General features: G+C 40.8%; 1 protein-coding gene across 5 annotated transcripts in view; it reads left to right on the top strand.

The window, feature by feature from the left end:
- Positions 1-19,165, top strand: part of Fmn1 (formin 1) — a 368,593-nt gene that overhangs the window by 253,771 nt on the left and 95,657 nt on the right. For all 5 annotated transcript variants that reach the window (XM_041678896.1, XM_041678897.1, XM_041678900.1 and 2 more), the window contains one exon: positions 576-696. In XM_041678896.1, the coding sequence (XP_041534830.1) occupies positions 576-696 (121 nt within the window). The remainder of the gene's footprint in view (positions 1-575; positions 697-19,165) is intronic.

A 19,165-nucleotide genomic window follows, 5' to 3' on the forward strand; every position in this document is an offset into this window, starting at 1 on the left:
CTGATTGCTAGCATGTGTAACTCAAACAGGGACTTTCAATGTAAGTACTTTCATAGGCTTCCCCTGTCTTTTTCCATGGGAATAGAGAAAAGCAGATGAAAATCTACCTGGCAGTTTCCTCTTCCATCCATAAGGCATATAGAAAAGCTGCCCATGCCAGCATGAGAGCTAATCTCAACGCCAGGAAGACCGAAACCATACTGTGAAACACTCAAAGTCTCTGAAGTACAGAGTCCTAGCTTAACAAAGCAGTGCCCTGATTGCTATAGAACCACTCGACTGAGCTTGTCGTTTTCTGACTGATGCTTTGGAATGCCAACAGAGGGGACAAGCGGGAAGTAGTTTGTTTTGTTTTTTTCTATTTTTTTCAATGTTTGTTTTATATGTAACTAGTGTTTTGTCTGCATTTACGTCTGTGCGAGGTTGCCAGAGCCCGTGGAACTGGAGTTATAGAAAGTTTGAACAGCCATTGCAATTGCTGGGGATTGAACCTGGGGGCTCTGGAAGAACAGCCAGTGCTCCTAACTGCTGAGCCATCACTCCAGCCCTGTGCTTTTCTTTGCCCTGTCTTTTAGGAAGCTGGAACAGACAAGAGTGTTTTCCCACTACCTGAACCACAAGATTTCTTTCTGGCCTCCCAAGTCAAGTTTGAAGACCTCGTAAAAGATTTGAGAAAACTGAAGCGACAACTGGAAGGTAATGGGATAATTGCAAGGGTGGCTTATTAGAGCAGTTTCATTTGATGGCTGGCTCCTGGAGTGGGTTGGTATGGAGCTCTCCCATGGGCCCCTACCGCCGCCATCATGGGACATTCCTTCTCGGGGCAGTATTTGCCGGCAGTAAATCCACCGATTCCAGTAATTTAGTTGTTGATCATTTGGCATCTCAGTGTCTTGCCATATCAGTGTCTGCTCCTTTATACTCACTTGCTTGTGTTTGGAGGAGTTTGCATGCAGGTGTATGTGGAGACCAGACACCTCGGGTATCAGCTCTCAAACATAGCCCATCTTGTCGATTTAGTTTTTGGTTTTGTCTTGGAGACAGGATCTTGTTGGTTTCGTTTTTGATTTTGTTTTTGAGACAGGATCTTGCTGGTTTAGTTTTTGGTTTTGTCTTTGAGACAGGATCTCTCTCTCTGACCTGAAACTCGCCAAGTAGACTATGCTGGTTTGCCAACAAGTCTCAGGGGTCTTCCTACCCTCCTCCTCCTGAGCTAAGATTGCAAGGGTGCACCACCATACCCTCTTTTTAAAAACAGGTTCGGGGTTCAAACTTGGGTCCTCATACTTACAAGGCAAACACTTTCCTATTGAGCTATCTCCCCTGCTCCATATCTGCATTCTTCTAATATTCAATAGTTATAGTGTTAATAATAATGGCTGCTTATTGCAAGCATGCCATATTCTTATAATAACTATGAGAAGCAGAAATCTTGTGGTTCAGGTAGTAGAAAAACACTCATACATGCACATATGCTATAACTCTATATTTTGTCTTGATACTACTCTATTGATAGTAAAAAAAAACCACAGGAAATGTTCTTTTTCAGCTAAATATATAATTAATGAACGAATCCCAAAGCCTGAAAGCCACATTTTTGACTTTTTAGAAGGTAAAAGTATGTGTCTCTTGGGCAGGAATTTTCCTTTGGCATCTTTCGAGTTCTGTGTTTTCACTGTGGAGACATCTCTTTGTCCAAGAATATAAATACTAGCCACGGCACCGCTATGACTCCAATGGAAGTGTTCTATGGAAAATTTAGGGAGTGTATTAATATGGAAATGGTACCCCTGGGTACCAGAAGAAGAGCTGGAGGAAATGAAGAGCTTCAACCGGGAATAATTTTATGCTCAAACATAAAATAAACATTTTTTAAATGTTTATTGTGAAAGAGTATTCCAAAACCCCAGTCTTCAGTTTGAGACCGCCCTGGACATAGAAGCAAAGTGGGAAAGAGGTGCTCACAGTGGCAGGGGGAATCATTTATATTTATTTTGGGCATAAAACTTATTCAAGTAAGTTTACTGGTTACAAGTTAATGTTTTTAATGTTGTAAATCATTTTTAAAGGAGCATGTGGGTTCTATCTCACACCCAGTCCCACTGTTGATGTGGCTGGGAGAATGAGTCCAACCAAATGAATCCTTTGAACAGGAATCTTATATGTGAACTTGGGGTTATTTTTTCTGTTTTAGGGAACTGACAGTTTTCTTTTTATCTCTGATACCAGCTGAATATGTACCGTAATGAAACAGAATAATAAACCATTGCATGGAGTATTCTCTACACTTTCCAGTAGTTAGAGTTAGGAGACAGGGATCTCTCAGGATGGCAGGGAGTGTCCATAGTGGGGAATGGGGTTACACGATGTGGGCTGTCCCTTCGTGCCCAGTCTTAGTCCTGTCCCCTCTGCCCCGTGTAAAGCCCTTGGCCTGACCCTTCATAGATGTTTCAGAAGAAACTTGATCTCTGTTTGATCTTTCCCTCTCCTGCCAGGGGCTGTCTCCCTCATGGCTGTCCTTGTCCACATGAGCTTGATGATGAATAGCAAAGGGATGGGAGGAGAGTGGAGGGGCAGGGTCCCCAAGGCATCTCACTTTGTCTAGGGATGCTGCTGAGTGTCACTCTTGCCTCCCCTTCTCCACTGACCATTTTCTCAGTCACTCCAGGGACCCACGTGAACTCCTGTAGCTGGCGGACTAGCTTTAGAAAAGACTGAGCAGCACCCGAGTTATTTTCCTTAAGCTGGGCTTCTCTCAGAGACATGAAGTCCCACAAACACAGAGGAGAGAACACCACCCCCCACCCCACACACATTGAATATTTAAACAAAAATGCCCTGCTAATCTTTAGAGATGCCAGTGTTTTTAACACATGAAAGGTACCCAGTAAATATTTAAAGAAATACAGAGCCTGGGTTCTCTAATGAATTTCTTTTTCTTCTAAATACCATCTGGTGAGATGGCCGGGATCACAGCGGTCCGTTTCATCTCCAGTTCCCATTCAGTTTCACCTCCCTTTCCATAAGGCCTTGGTGTGAACCCAGATTGAATGTTTAATTGAGGCGGACATAATTTTCACACATACAGCAAAGATTTGATGAGGCTTTGAGGTTTATTGTAGCCATTAAAATGTCGTAGCTGCTGGCAAAATCCCAGAAAATGTCTAAAGCTAAACCAGATGTGATTAGCAAGTTTCAAGTGCTGTCAGGCCCCAGGTCTCTGGACAGGCATGACAGCACCCTAGCAAAAGAAATCTTTTTGAGTAGCACTAACCACACCTTGCCCGAAAAGATGTGAATGGTGATGAAAAGATACAACTGGTGGGCATACAAATATCACTGATGTGAGTCTCAGGGGTAGTCGGTCAAAATCTTCCTGAAAGACAAGACTCATTTTTGTTCAAGTAAACACAGAGAGACTGATGATAGCATGCACTGAAATTTATTGTATGATTGTTATTCTTAGAGTCTTTACATGTAGCATATCTTTTACCCCTTGCAATGATCCTATGGGATGAGTTTTCCTCTTGACTTCTCACAAGATAAGGAAACTGATGTTCTTGGTGTTGAAGAAACTGTCTGTTGGCTCAAGGGTGATGGTCTAGCGATGCTATGAAACTAGATATGATGCTGGGACACAGCTTCCGTTCCATGACACATCCTGCTTGTGGCTTAGACAGCTAGTGTTAGACCTTCATGTGCCAGTGGCATATTCACTGGCTGACAAGCCCTAGTTCCTTCTGTTGCAGGTGGGTAGGGCAGTCCGGGGGCTTTCTCTGAGACAGAGACACACCCCTTGCTTCTCCCCACCCCACCCCCCCCCCAGCATGTGTCCTTGACTTCACAGTGAGCTTTCTGGCTTCCACCTGATACCTTTACTTATTTTCTCCATGTTGTGGTGTAGTTAAGGATTTCAAAATTAGTTTCTTTATTGTGTGCATTTCCCACCTCTGGACTCCCACATGGAGGGAGAAGCTGTATTCAAAACTCCTTCCTCCACGACCACAGTAGCTGACTCTTTAATTCTGTAACTTGTTTAGATTTGGATCATGTAAGATGGCAAAGACTTTTTCTTATATATGAACTGTAGACACCCAAAATGTGTGGGTTAGACTACTGTGAATGAGAATGTTTTGCCCTGAATTTGGTAATTTTCACTACAAATGCTCAGTGAAGTGGAAAAAGAAAAGAACTCAGCCTGTGGGGTCAGGTGTGTACTTTTTACTGGTGAAAGTGAAATCTTATGAAGTAGTGTGACTATAAATTTATTTGGGGAGAAGGTGGATACCTCAATGGTTATGTATATGCTTAACATCAAAAGGCCCTGGGCTCACTCCTCAACATACACACACACACACACACACACACACACACACACACACACACACACACGAGAGAGAGAGAAGAAATTAACTAAAATACTCAATTTCAGCTGGGTTGGTGGCTCATGCTTGTAATGTTAGCACCTGGGAGACTAAGGCAGGAAAGTTGCCTGGACTTGCAGGCCAGCCACAGAATCAGACATTGTCAAGAAAACAAATCAAGACCCACTTCATTTTCTTTCTGGGGAGTCATAACATATAGCACCTGCGTCGTGGGAAACAATGAATAAACAAACGGCTCTTTTTATTTTGACAATTAGAGATGTGTCCTTTTTACTGTTAAAACTGTAACCTGCAATATTGGCCCCTACTGGTCAAGGACCAGCTGGCTGTGATGGGATTATCTCGTTTGCAGAGTACTTAACCTTCCCTTGTGAAGACAGAGCCAAGTCTTGATGCTGATGAACATACACTTAGTTGACTCTACAGTGGTTTTGATTTCCTTGGTGCTCTGACATTATGAGAATCGTTGAGAAAGAAAAAGCATCCACCGTCTTTCTTACTGGTAAACCTTGTCCACAGGCCAGGACTCTCAGGGTGTAATAGTAAAGCCCCTCCTCAGCAATGTTCCAAGCCTGATCCCCACAGCCTGTGCTTATGTTACCTTACATGGGAAAGGGGCACTTTGCAGAGGCTGACATAGGAAGATTATTTGGGCCTGGCTGAGTGGAACTAATCTAATCACATGAATCTTTAAAATGAATATTTAAAAGCCGAAAACTTGCCTTGGCTGTGATCAGAGGGAGCGATAACTACAGAGGAATGATCAGAGGGATGCAATGTTGCCGCCTTTGACAATGGAGGAAGTGGGCAGTGGGCCAAGGAATGTAGGCAGCCTGTAGGACTGGAAAAAGCCAGGAGCCCACCCTCTCCAAAGCTTGCAGAAGGGAATAGAGCCCTCTCAATACTTTGCTTTTAGCTTAGCTAAGAGTAAGGCATACGTCCATCTTCTACCAGGCAGAACTCTTAAGATGTATTTTGTTGTCTCAAGTCACTTAATATTGTGCTAATTTGTTATAATGGCAACAGGAAACAAGTGCAAATACCATGGATCCATCTCTCTCTCTGATTGTACTTGATACATCCATCCCTACACACACAGCCTAACTGAAGCCATAATTGTAGAATTCCCCAAGTAGAAGCATCAATAATATTGGGTTAGGTATAAATTATTGCTGTATAAAAAAGTCTGTAGGACAGATAAATACTGAAAAATTTACATTTTTGGCGTGTGTGTGTGTGTGTGTGTGTGCATGTGTGCATGCAAGGCCACACACGTGAAGGCCAGAGGACAACTTGAAAGAGTTGGGTCTTTCATTCTCCATGTCGATTCCTAGGATCGGCTCATCAGACTTGCAATAAATACCCTCTGAGACATTTATTTCACCAACCCTAAATAAATACCTAAATGCTGTATATTAAAGTCATATCATGAGGGCTGGAAAGATAGTTCAATTGTGGCTGCTCTTCCAGAGGACTTAGGTTTAATTTCCCTCACCCATGTGGCAGCTCACAACTGTCTGTAATAGCAGTCCTAGGGGATCCATCGCTCTTTTCTGGCCTTCTCTGGCTCTGGACACACAGAGTGCACAGACATCCATGTAGGGAAGATAGTCATATGCTTAAAATAAACATACAAGAAAACATTTTCAAAAGAATATCATATAGGACTGTTGGAGACCAGCAGAAGCTCTTGGAAGCTCCACACATTTTGAAATAAGTAATATTTAACCATGTTTAAAATAGTATCAGGCACCCTAAAGAATGATGTATTAGTGCAGTTTGTGAAGATGAAGTGTGGGATTACTACTGAAGTTTTAAGATAATTGTACAATTGTTGACAACTAATCATCATTGTGTGGCCGTAACAGAAGGCACTGGGTGACCACTGGTGGCACTTGCTCTTATACTGATTTTGACACCGTCTTGACCACACAGCCCTTATTGAGTCTTCTATCCACATAAACAAGCAGATCCTCCTGGATGTCTTGACACCTCAGGGTCAAACTAGATGACACTAGTGGTCTTTGAAATGATCCTACTGTCACCTGCTTCTACCCTCAAATGCACATTGCTTTGATGTGATCCTGTGACAGTATTTTATCATGAAAAAAAAATCATTCTGCATATGAAATAAGAAAGCTAAATTAATTTTTAAATTGGAAAATGAGAGAGGAATCCTTTGGGTAAATGTTGATGAGTTCACACATTCTGGAAAAATTATTGAAGAATAAAGATACTTTCCCTCTCATTAGGATTGCACTTTATAGTACATGAGTTCTTTATCAAATCTTTCCTTGAACACAAAGCAGCATCAGCGCTGTTGTCATGTGTCAGAATGGCATCAATCCCAGTGAACCCACAGCACAAGATACTCAAATTTATGAATATGGCTGAGATTCAAGCTTACCCATATGTCCTTCATCATGTTTCTGACAGTATCTTTTCCTCTAAATATTTAAAAATATATATTGGACCATCCTCTCTTATGTTTCATTTAGATATATTTGGGGATATACTTAGCTATAGAAAAGCAAGACCCCGTTGACCTTTTTACTTCCTGCTATCATTCTACAAATGTTTACGAGAAAAACGTCTGTCGTCTTGTGCTAGTCCTTCTAAAACTTTCCTAAATGATATATTCCCTGAAACACACAGTCCCGGCACTCAGTGAACATTAAAAATCTTTATTCTAATATTGAAGACTGGTAATTCTCTATGCTAATTCAAACTGTAGTTACCCTATTTGTCGGCCTTGTTATTTTTACTTTGTAATTGTGTGTGTGTGTGTGTGTGTGTGTGTGTGTGCTTGTGTGTGTGTGCTCATGCATATGTGCACACACAGAGACATACACGTGAATAGGAAAGCAGAAGTCAGTGTCAGGTGTTCTCAATCATCTTTCACTCTTTTTAAGTGAGGTTTGTACAACCAGGGACTTTATTGGAGAAAACTAAGTTTTTCTTGCTGAGTGGTTATCAGTTGGGAATAGCTTCTGAGTTAGGGATGGGGCATGTGTCCTCTTCTTCTCATCATCAGGACTACATCCAGCCTAGATCTGTATAGGGTCTATGCTATGCCTGGCTTTCTCACCTGGGTGCTAGCGATTGAACTCAGGTGTTCATGTTCATGTGGCAAGCATTTTACTAAGCCATCTTCCTAGTCCCACCCATTTGTAGTCATTTTTAGTTCTCATGACCGTATTTTATGTGCCAACCAAATTAGCCCAGAACTATTGGTCAAACCTCTGTTTTGGGGAGTCTCGAACTTGAACCTTCAACCTCAAAATCTTAATTTTTAGTAGCTCTAAGTGCATATAAGAAACGCAATTTTAAGAAAACCTGCCTCTTTGAGGAACACTTAACTGTAGTCAATATGTCATCATATGAAATAGATAAATTCATTTATGTAGCTCTGTATTTTCCCAAGACTCTTCATATGGTGAAACAATGCTCATATTTTAATTTTAAAGGTAGGTTATAATATAACTTTTGACACAGGCATAGAGTAGTATAGTAGAAATAGTTCAATTCTTCAAAATTGTGTGTGTGATTTTTTTTATACTTACAATTTGGGTTTTTGTTTGTTTGTTGTTTTTGTTTGGTTGGTTGGTTTTTCAAGACAGGATTTCTCTCTGTAGCCCTGGCTGTCCTAGAACTCGCTCTGTAGACCAGGATGGCCTCAAACTCAGAGATTCACCTGCCTGTGCCTTCTGAGACCTGGTATTAAAGGTGTGCACAACGACTACCTAGTTTATAACTAAGTTTAAAAGCATGAAATAAGGTCCGCTCTCAGTGAATAGAATACAGAGATTAAAGATTTGGGAAAGATTAAAATATGTTATTTTAAACAAATCAGCTAAACTGTCTACCCATTGAGAAAGGTTTCCTGTTCAACAGCACACAGTAAACAATAAACTGTCAACTGTCCTGCCAGGTGGAAATAATCACATCATTGCCAATGAGCTTAGTAAAGAAATGAAGTATCACTTGATCTCCAGAGGCATCACTAGGAGCTGTGAGTGGATCCGACTCTGGGAGAGTGACACCTCCCAGCACAGAGTCATGTGCCCACCCGGCCATCAGTCAGATATGAGGAAAGGTCCAAAGCATTTTGTGAGAAATCTAAGTTCTCACAAAGCTGATGACCACATGCAGTTCTTTTCAGAATGCCCACAGAGAAAGAATATGCTGTCTCACTAGGCAGAGCACACAGGTTATGGAAAACAAAAAGTCCAATATGGAAAGAAGGTGAAGTGTCCCAAGGACAAATAAAGAGCTCAGGATCAGAGGCGATACAGAGAGAAAACCTTCTAGATGAGGTCAGAACAATGGGGTCCGGGAGAGGATTCTGAGCAAGAGTTTAAGTTAATGCATCTGGCGTGCCCAAATGTCATAAGTATAACAAAAAATATGTACTTAGTCACCAATGAATGAAAATCCATTTGATGATAAGCACATAGGCAGAAAGCAATTTTTGACCAGAGGATCCGCTGTAAGGGAAATAGAATGTGGGATGATGGAGGCACAGAGGAGCGCGTGGTGAGGAGAGAATACCATCATTTGTATCACAGAAAGAAAAGCTAAAAAGTGTCAATAGCTGTGCAGTGAAATACCAAAATGATCATTTTAAATTGATGAAAAGCCATTGCCACTGAAGAGAAAGAACTAACGGGCTAAAGAAAGGTAGGCACTGTCCTTTGCCTGCATACACTTATTCTGTAAACTAGGTGTGTATATAACGTTTATATGGAACCCTTCCTCATGAAAACAATAAACTGATTCACTCAAAGTGATTGATAGCTATGTTTCTATGGCACGTTGCTGGACTGGGATCCAGGAGGCTTTGGTCCTGCCACCTACTGATCACAGAATAACCTATACACATTTGACACGTTCCTAACCTCGGAAACTCGGCTGAAATGGTGAAGATATCATATTCCGCTACCCTGCTCAACTCAGGCGAATACCAGGAAAAATGGCAAGCAAAGAGCACTGCGGGTATCCGATGAAGATTGTACTTAACCCAATCCAGAAGCTAAGGATTTGGAGTTTGACTGGTGCCTTTTGGGGTGTCTTCCAAGAAATGTGGAGAATGAACCCATTAGGACAAATCTCGCTCATTTGCCATCTTCTAGGAAGTGCTGGAAGATCTGAGTTGAATGATTATTGACCATGCCTAATTCACTAGCTCTTTACTCCTTTGCAGTCCACTTGTCTATAGCAGAAGTTTACCAAGTACGAACTCTTGTATGAGACTGGATACATTAGCCAGAGGCCTGACCATGTTGCCATGGTGTTAAAAATATTTAGTCTTGTGAGCAAAGTCTTCGAAATAATTATGAAAAAGAACTTTGATATGATTTATTTTTGTACAATGATTTCAACCAAACAGGCCTTAAGGAATTGGGATAAGTGTTTCAGAAAGTCTGTGGGTGTAAAAGGTTGAATGGCACTGTGACTTTTGAGGCAAAGCATTCAATTATGTGTGGCGTGGTGGGTAAAGGTCACACATTGCCCAAATGGAATGCCTTCAAAGATGAATTATACAGAAAGGAGAGAGGATGCGGAAACTGAGCCTTGATCCATCCATTTAATTAATGGAAGGCATTTGTGTTTCCTTTTGAAGGCATGGTTGTGCGGTCCCCAGGTAGTAAGGATGCGGGGGTTGGATTGTGTTGTCCTGGCTTCCCTCTTTTGGTTTGCGTTCTCTGTTTTCCTTGCTATTTATAAATCAGCATAGTTAAGCAAATTTAGTTAAGTTTGTTTGTTTTTCACTGACAAGAAGCATAAAATAAAAGCTACTCTTTTGGAAAAGTCTGAGTCACAAGTCCTGAATTCAAATCTTTGATTGTCCACTGTGTAGCCCTTGGCAGATCATTTGGTTTTCTCACCTTCCAGTATTCAGGTACTAAAATAAAGGCAGTACTACCCACTCCTGTGATTTTTATAGAATTTATAGGACCAAATACAGGCAATCCCTTTCTACAATGTGAGCGCAATGTATGTTATTTTCTCTTCCCCTCGAGCCTTTACATATGTATTTCAGCCCATCAGTGGGCTCTCTTCACACTCACCTTCCGAATATCTTGGCTTACTCCCTTTCCTCCCATTGCTGCACAGCACACCCTCAGTTGGCTGGAATTTTCCTAGCATGGGTCCCTCTTTCCATTCCTGACCTCCTGTTCATTCAGTGTCTGCCCACCAGAGAGATCGCCAGGATAACCAACTCTGTATTCACTTCTTGGCGTCAGAGGCAGTCTCGTAGCCATATTCTCCAGATGCTCCCCTTACCTCCTCTGGCACTCCCATCTCATGCCATCTTGCCCCTCCCCATGTGCTTCAGCCACCTTGTTTCTGCTTTAGGACCTTTGCAGTAGCTATTCCCTTTGGCTACAACGCTCCATTTCTTGAGCCTTCTTTGCCATCCTTTAAATTCAGGAACTCCATTGCAGCCCTCTCTTTTGGTGTTGCTGTTGACTTCTGTTTATTTTCTGTAAATGTTCTCTCTTCTGTCACCTGCTCTATGTAGGTATTTGTTGACAGAGGCTGCTCATTCATTTCCCAGCCACCCAGACCCATAATAATTACACTGAAACGATATTAATCGCTGCCTGGACAGTCACCCAAAGTTCTTCTGTAACACTGGAGCATCCATATTCAGCCTACAGGCCTGTATCTGGCAGACTTTTTCATGAAGCAGGAAATTTCAAAGACAGTTTTTCCTATATTGGCAGTTTGTCAGTCACTTTTTTCTGTGACCTGCAGAACATCTGGCAGACGCTTTCATGAAGCAGGAACACCTTTAGGCAACTTCGGCGTCATTTTCCTGTCCTGCATGTCCAGTTTATACAACATAACATCAAGCCAGTACAGGCAAGAGTAGTTTCTTGATCAAATGGCTGGCAAACTCCATAAGGAACCTCTTCAATGCCCATCTTCCTCTTGAAATAGATTGGTGCTGCCAGGAGCAGATGTGTCTCATTATCATGAAAGCTTCTAAGTTCTTAAACATTGTAAATGTCATATTCCATAGGTCTTTGAAATGTTTGAAGATTATCTATCTAACTGAAATATATCTCTATATATCTAGAAAACCTAACTGACATGACTACAAGCCGACACTTGACTATTATAGATGATTCTCTATTAACCTATATTTTTAATTATACATTATGTTTTTAAATGAGCTGCACAAACATAATACCTTAATCAAGAGTGAAAATATAACAAAATTGACCTTAAATTTAATAAACCAAGATCCATACCAATGCAAAGTATTCATCTCTATAGCATATCCCCCTTTAAATGTAAACAAACATTTATAAAAAATATTTGGGAATTTGGGCACAGTTGGGTTATTATCTTTTGTGGAAACAAAAGCAGAGCCTTGCTCTATTCTGCTAAGCCACTGGCCAAAACAGCTTTATTCGTTAACTGATAGCAATAAAACATATTAACAATATACAGAGGGAAATTCCACATCAGGTACTTATTTAACATGACATTTTTGGTTTTTCTATATTGTGTCCTTCAGGACCTGCCACATATTCAGTGTTTACTCAGTATTTGCTGAGTGAATGAATAGTCAGACAAATCAATAATCATAGGAATGACTCAACTTCAGATCATTGCTGCCAGGTTAGTTTTTTTAATCAACTTGACACAATTAACAGTCATTTTGGGAAGAGGAAACCCTGATTGGTCTGTAAGCAAGCCTGTGGGGCATTTTCTTGATAGTGGCTGCTATGGGAGAGCCTAGCTCACTGTGGGTGGTGCCACCCATGGACAGGTGGTCCTGATCTGTGTAAGAAAACAGACTGAACAAGCCATGGGGAGAAAGCCAGGAAGCAGTATTCCCCATGGCCGCTGCTTCAGTTTCTACTTCCAGGTTCCTGCCTTGTCTTCCCTCAATAGTTAACTGTTACCTGGAATTGGAAGATGAGTTAAGATGAGTAAGATGTCCATTGGTTTGATTATACTAATAACAAGCTAAGATAATTGCTAACTATGCTCTCAGACAGAAATTAGATTTATTGCTTGTGGTGAGAGATGTCAACAGGCATCCATGGGTTAACACTTTCAAGAAACAAACTTTAAAGCTATTGAAAAGGAAGAACGATGGGCCTGAGAGATGGTTAGAAGACTGTTACTGTAGAAGGGCAAAACAGGTAGCAGTAGGAGTTGCTAGGTAATTTTGAAGATACATTCCAGCTCTGAGAGTATAAGCTTGTCATTGCCGTTTTGTGTTAGTGAACTCTACAAAACTCTTATTTGGTGGGTTGTTGAGTTTGTCTCTAGACTTAAGTGACTTGTAACAACTGGAAATTCCAAGGATTCTGAAACTTACAGGATATGAAAGCCAACTACTAAGTTGTATCCGTCTCAGATCTCAGATATTCTCTTTACAAATGACTCTCAAAGATCAGCTCATGAGTTAATCTATGCCTCAAGTGTTCTTGTTTTGAAAATAACCTAGATGTGGAGGTCATATCCAGTCTAGTCAGTGGGGAAAATGTCCAAAGTGAGTAATCATAGATTATGATACATGTATCCCTCACTCTTTAGTCTAGAACAAGTTAAACGAACATCACTTTGAGTATTCTGACAGTGAGGCCTCTTGTGGCTGTGGATCAGCTGTAGCCCTCCAGGATTTTCTCACGGCGTCTACCTCCACTGCAGATTTTTGCATTTAAAGTAGGGTGGTGACTCACAGATGCCACATAAAACCTTCTAAATGATAGAATTGTCCTCAATCCTTAAAAATCATCTCACCCCATGTCTTTATTGTTTATCTTTGTAATGATTTTCACTGATTAAAAACATCACAGTGATATTATGGGGTGGTTCTCATAGAGCCCTCCCCCAGGTTCCCCAGTCTTGTCATCTTGTGTTGCTGTGATGTCTTTGCCGACGCTAAGAAACCAGCACTGCTGCAATTCTATTAACTGGGCTTCTGTGTTTCTGCGGAACTCACTGCTTTTTCCATCTGCAGCCTCTTCCTGCCCCAGGATCACTGCACTATGCTGCTCTGGCTCCCTATTCTCCACCGATCTCCTATACCAATATTTATTAATAGCATTGTATTTGTTTCATATAAGTGTATACAAGCAGAACTTTTACACATCCACATATCTCTAGTACCCCCAAATAATTAAATTATGTAATTGCAGTAAAAAGAGCAACTGGCACAAGCAAGTTTGGAAAGAACACAACTGTTCTTGATATAGACAAAGTCAGTGATGAGAAGACAAGGAAACCAGAAAGCAGCCTAGGAATTACAGGCTTTTAACTTGAGTAGGAATCAGGAAGGTGGAGAACTGGAAAAGTATCATTAACTTGTCAGATTTGGTAAAATAAGAGGAAGGAGGTGTCCATAAAGTTGCAGTGGTGTAATGGTTTAGCCATTCCTCCATTGAAGTAGACCAAAGTTTGAGACAGGAAGCAGTAAGTCCAGAATCATCCAACCAGGCCTGACACTCGCATCTCAATTGCCAAACCAGTGCTCAAGTGACAGCTCTTGAAACTTGTATTACGTCCAAACATTTTCGAAACAGAAGAAGATCTGTGGGTGGTTTTGTGAATACCAAAATATTTTTTCACCCAAGTAAATTGTGTATCTTGAACCTTGTAGGAGATTCACACAGCACAAGTGAAATCTCTTTGTGTCAGAAAACTAAATGAACGGTTAGAAGGAGATCTCTTTATTTAGAGCAAAGGTGGTGGGTGTATTAGCCAATGTCTTTATTCCTAGCTTCACCCCCAGGTTTCTTGGTTTTAAGTGGACAGAGGCCATGGGCTGTGGCTCTACCTTTTTCTTATCCATGGGAAGCTCGTTGGATCTACCTAGCAACTGGCAATCCGAGTTCTGATAGTTTCTCTGATTTCTTTCTCAGCCCATTTATCATCTGTATAAAGGAGGGCTACTGATTTTTATGAGTTAATCTTGTATCCTGCTACATTAGGAAGGTGCTTATGAGTTGTAGAAACTCCTTGGTATAATTTTTGTCATATCATCAACAAATAGTGAGAGTTTGACTTCTTTTTTTTTTTTTTGATTTGTATCCAGTTGATATCCTTTTGTTGTCTTATTGTTCTAGCTAGGACCTCAAGTACTTTATTGAATAGATATGGAGAGAGTGGACAACCTTGTCTTGTTCCTGATTTCAGTGGAATCGCTGGGAGTTTCTCTCCATTTAGTTTGATGTTGACTGTTGGCTTGCTGTATATTGCCTTTATTATGTTTAGGTATGTTCCTTGTATCCCTGTTCACTCCAAGACCTTTATCATGAAGAGATGTTGTATTTGTCAAAGGCTTTTTCAACATCTAATGATATGATCAAGTAGGTTTTTTATTTTTCAGTTTGTTTATATGGTGGATTACATTGACAGATTTGCATATGTTGAACCACCCCTTCATCTTTGGGATAAAGCCTACTTGGTCATGGTGAATGATTTTTCTGATGTGTTCTTGGATTCAGTTTGCCAATATTTTGTTGAGTATTTTTGCATCAATATTCATTAGTGAGATTGGTCTGTAATTCTCTTACTTAGTAATGTCTTTGTGTGGTTTGGGTATCAGGTTAATAGGAGCCTCATAAAAAGAGTTTGACAATGTTCCTTCTGTTTCTCTTGTGTGAAACAATTTGAGGAGTGTTGGTATTAGTTTTTCTTTGAAAAGTTGTCATGCCAAATAGTAACCTCACCTTCTTGCTAGGCCTTCAGTTTCCTAAATTTCCTATTAAAATAAAGGAATCCCCATGGTAACACTTGGAGGTTTGGCTTATGTCTCCCCATTGCCTTTAATGTCCCTGAGCCTAGTATCCCAGTTTTCCCAGAGTTTTCCTGGAGACAGTAAAAGTAAGATCTGGTTAGCAGAATGGGAATCTGATACCCTGGGTTCAGATTCTGTCTCAGCTACTGATGATCTAAGTGACTTTTCTCATCCTCTCCTGAAAATGGAGAACATGACAAGATCAAGCTCAAGGAGTTCTTGTGAGAAGCAAAGGAGAAAACAAAATGCATAAAGCCTCCTAGAGTCTTTGACACTATGGGCCATAAATATAAGGATGATTTGATTTTAACTCTAAAGGTTAAGAACTTATCATTGTTTGAAGGTATTAGACAAAGATATATATGTCCATACTAGGTAAGATCATGAACCCTCTCTGCTCTGTAATATAAAGAGCACATGACCAAGGAAAATCGAGGGTAGATTTTCCTCACACTAGACCTGGTCATTTGTGTTCTTAAATTAGTTTTCTGGATCATTTAGATAGTTGTTAAAATCATCATCAAATCTTTCAGTATAAAAAAAAAATCTGCAGAACAGAAGGACCTTGTTTGACCTTTTCAGTGTGTTTATTTTTTCAGCAAATATTTATTCTAAGCACTGAGCTAACTGCTAATTTTAAATAAACTCACTGAAATATCAAGTCATTTAGAATCACATTTTAAGAACAAGTATTTTTCTCCTGCTAGGAACAGGATCAGATTGCTTCTTAGGACAGTGGTTTAACTTTCAGATCTGACTGGGATGGGAAGATATAGGCCATATGCTCTGGTTTCTGTTCTGCAGCTTCACAAATGCATGTGCAAAACCCTTCACAATTATGACCACCTAGAGAGCAATAGCGACTATTGCTGCTTTGTCCTTCAACTGATTCTGTTGCGTGGAGTTATTATGTTTTACAGTCCAAGGCTATATTTCCCTTTGGGTTGGGAACCCCCATCCAAAATGGAATAATTTAAGCTTAGAGTAAGTTTTCAAACTGATACTGTGTATTTTAAAATTATTTTCATCTTTAAATCCACTATAAAAATAATTTAAAGTCATAATTTATAGTGGCAAGTTCTTGGGTAGAACAGCAAAAATAAGGCAACTAGCTAGCCCCTAGGAATAAATAATTGGACAGCTGTTGCAGTAGTATCACAAGTACCTGGCCATCTCTTAAACACTGAGTCAAACTCCTGGGACTTCCCAGGTCTGCAGGAGAAAACTTGAATTGGCCTCCTTTGCTTTAAAATTTTATTTCTTCAGCTCATTAGCATAGGAGCTGATATCAGTGAATTCAGCAAGCATTTCAGACTTCATTACAATACCTACCGTTTCTCAGAGAATCTTGCTCAATCTTCACATCAGCTGCCTCGCAGCCTCTCCTTCTCCCCAGCACACACCACACAAATCCCACATAATAGCCTCCACTTAAAGGTTTCGCCTGCTCATCTCCTTTAAGTGGACAGACACTCGGGTGCAGACTACCAAGGGCTTTTGGACCTGCAACTCTCCTTTTGCCGTAACTCAAGAGCCAGGTAGAATCCATGACAGGTTTACAGGAGAACGTGGCTTTGAATAGCTGAGGTCAGTGTCTGGCAGCTTCGCATTAATACGGCTAGCGGTGTCCAGCAAGGGAGACTGTCAGCCACTCTGTTACCCACTCTAAACCATTTCTGATCTGCAGCTTCATTTTCAACCATATCCTGAGAAATTCCAACTCCCAGCAAATTGACAATGTGGCCCTCTTTCTGTGAAGCCTTGTTTATAGGCTGCAGTTCTCCCGACGGATTTACAAGTGTCTGTGGAGTTTTAAAAGACGATTGCTTAACAAGCATTAAGGGAGACACATAGGACTGTGTAAATATTTTAGCTGGAATAGGGGATTTTTAAAAATGCCTGAGCCAAATATTGCATTAAATCTGACGACAGTGGCACACTGATTAGCTGTAGTTGCCAGCCTCGGGCTTCGCCAATGATTCCTGGGGCCAAGTGTAGATACCAAAATCCAGCCACCAAGCTTATGAAGTGTTTTGTTTTTTTTTTTAAGTAACTTTCCACACACCTTCTTCACTCTTTTCTTCTACACCCTTCAGTCTTTTGACTTTTATTTCCTTTATGGCCTATTTAGGTGTAAACACTTCCCAGAGTAGAAAATAACAGTTGAAGCAAGGTCTGAGATGGAGACACTGGGCTCTGAGATCAGAAAAAGCCACGGAAGCCTTGCAGCCATCCCAGCTGAGCAATGTGGAAACAGGTTCCATTTTGCTAGTAAGCTTGGGTGCATTAATCACTGGCTGCTTCTCTGAAGCCAGCTGTAGCAGTGCAGAGAAAGTCTCAAGATTAGTGCTGTGGCCTCATCCACCCCTTGCTGGTCTCTGTGGAGGAGCAAGGCCTGTGGCCCTCAAGATTTCTGTGTCTGTGAGGGCCTGTCACTTCACTGGAGTAACAGTGGCCATAAAGTAAGCTTTCGACTTCGCTAGTCCAGTGCATACGTAGCCTTCTCTCCTGCAGGATTTCTGAGGAAGTGAGAGCTTGGCTCCACTTTTAACGATTCTACCGACCAGCAGCCTCGTGATTCTTACTCACGAACTCCCACTCATGATACGTACATGCTTGAAGTAATTCCAGTTGATGGCACCAAACTGCAGGCTGTTTCTCATCCACAAATGGTTCAAATCGTCATACATACAAGTCATTGTTTGATACTTGTTCATTGGTCAATCTGAAGATCCTAAACTTATGTGTTTATAATTATAAAATCTGTATGAGGGAAATCATAGCGTTTGATGTAAATGTTTGATGTTTGATATATTTGTTAGTTTTAGCAACAGGGTGATTAACATTTAAATTAAGTGTGCCATTAGGATGCCCTTCCGCACAAAAAGTTGGTGTACTGAACAGACCTCAAACTGATGCTTTTGCCAGCTTTTAAATAACATTAGTTATTGTCTTTTTGACTAAGTTGTTTCTTGCCGTTATCCCTTCTCGAGAGCAATCATCCCAAGTTCATGTATTCTAGCAGTGGACACAGTTTAGCCTGTAGTGTGCAGTCATCTCTGCAAAGTGGCATGGGAAACCCAATTTTCAAGGTTTCTCCTCTTCATCTCCCTCGTGGTAGTGTCAGCTTTGGCTGTACCCAAAGTGGTTTGGCCACCATATTTTTGAGAACTCTGAAACATATTTGCCTACTTCATACCCAGCCCAACCTGCTGCAGCCTAAAAGAACAATCCTGAACTTGGAATAAGTTTGTGAGAGAGAGAGAGAGAGAGAGAGAGAGAGAGAGAGAGAGAGAGCCATAACTCAGCCCCTGGCTCTCAGTCGGGCTGCTGCGACGGAAAGGCTTCCATTGTCCAGCTCTAGGGGAGTTAGTTGCTAAATGAACTATGGTATATGTAGCTGAAAAGTTCTTATCGCTGTAAAATACAGTGCTTGTGAGTTTTATAAAGTAAACATGAGAAGTTTTATAAAATAAAAGAGATTTTATAAAATAACATAAGAAAGTGTAAATGAAATAGTAGTAAAATTGTAAACATTATATTGCCAAGTGTAAATAAATAAAAGTTCATGTGTAAAGGTGACCCCTTTGATGTTATGGAGAGCAAGGGAGGTGATACAGAGACCTAGACACAGAAAACCAAAGGGAAGATGCTGGCTGTCTCTGGCCATGGTACCAAGGAGAGCATTTTTCCATAGTGTTTTTTTTGTTGTTGTTGTTTTGTTTTGTAATTTTCTTTACATGTGTTTGATACCTCTATAGAACCTTTTAGAAGCTAACTGCTCTTCTCCAGAATGAGTTCCCTTCCCTTTAGAAACCCAGTAACATCATGCTTAGCTCATGCCTCACATGGTTTAGAGTCCATCTAGAGGTCACAATCTTGCCTAATGGGCTTTTTCTTTTCCATTATAACAAGACTCTCTGTCTCTGTCTTCCTGTTTCTCTCTCTCTCTCTCTCTCTCTCTCTCTCTCTCTCTCCCTTTTTTTCTCCTTCTTCCTCTCTCTCTCCCTCT

This window comes from Microtus oregoni, unplaced genomic scaffold, assembly GCF_018167655.1.
Source record: "Microtus oregoni isolate MIOR12 unplaced genomic scaffold, Mior012 000031F_ref0000149, whole genome shotgun sequence".
Taxonomy (NCBI): Eukaryota; Metazoa; Chordata; class Mammalia; order Rodentia; family Cricetidae; genus Microtus; species Microtus oregoni.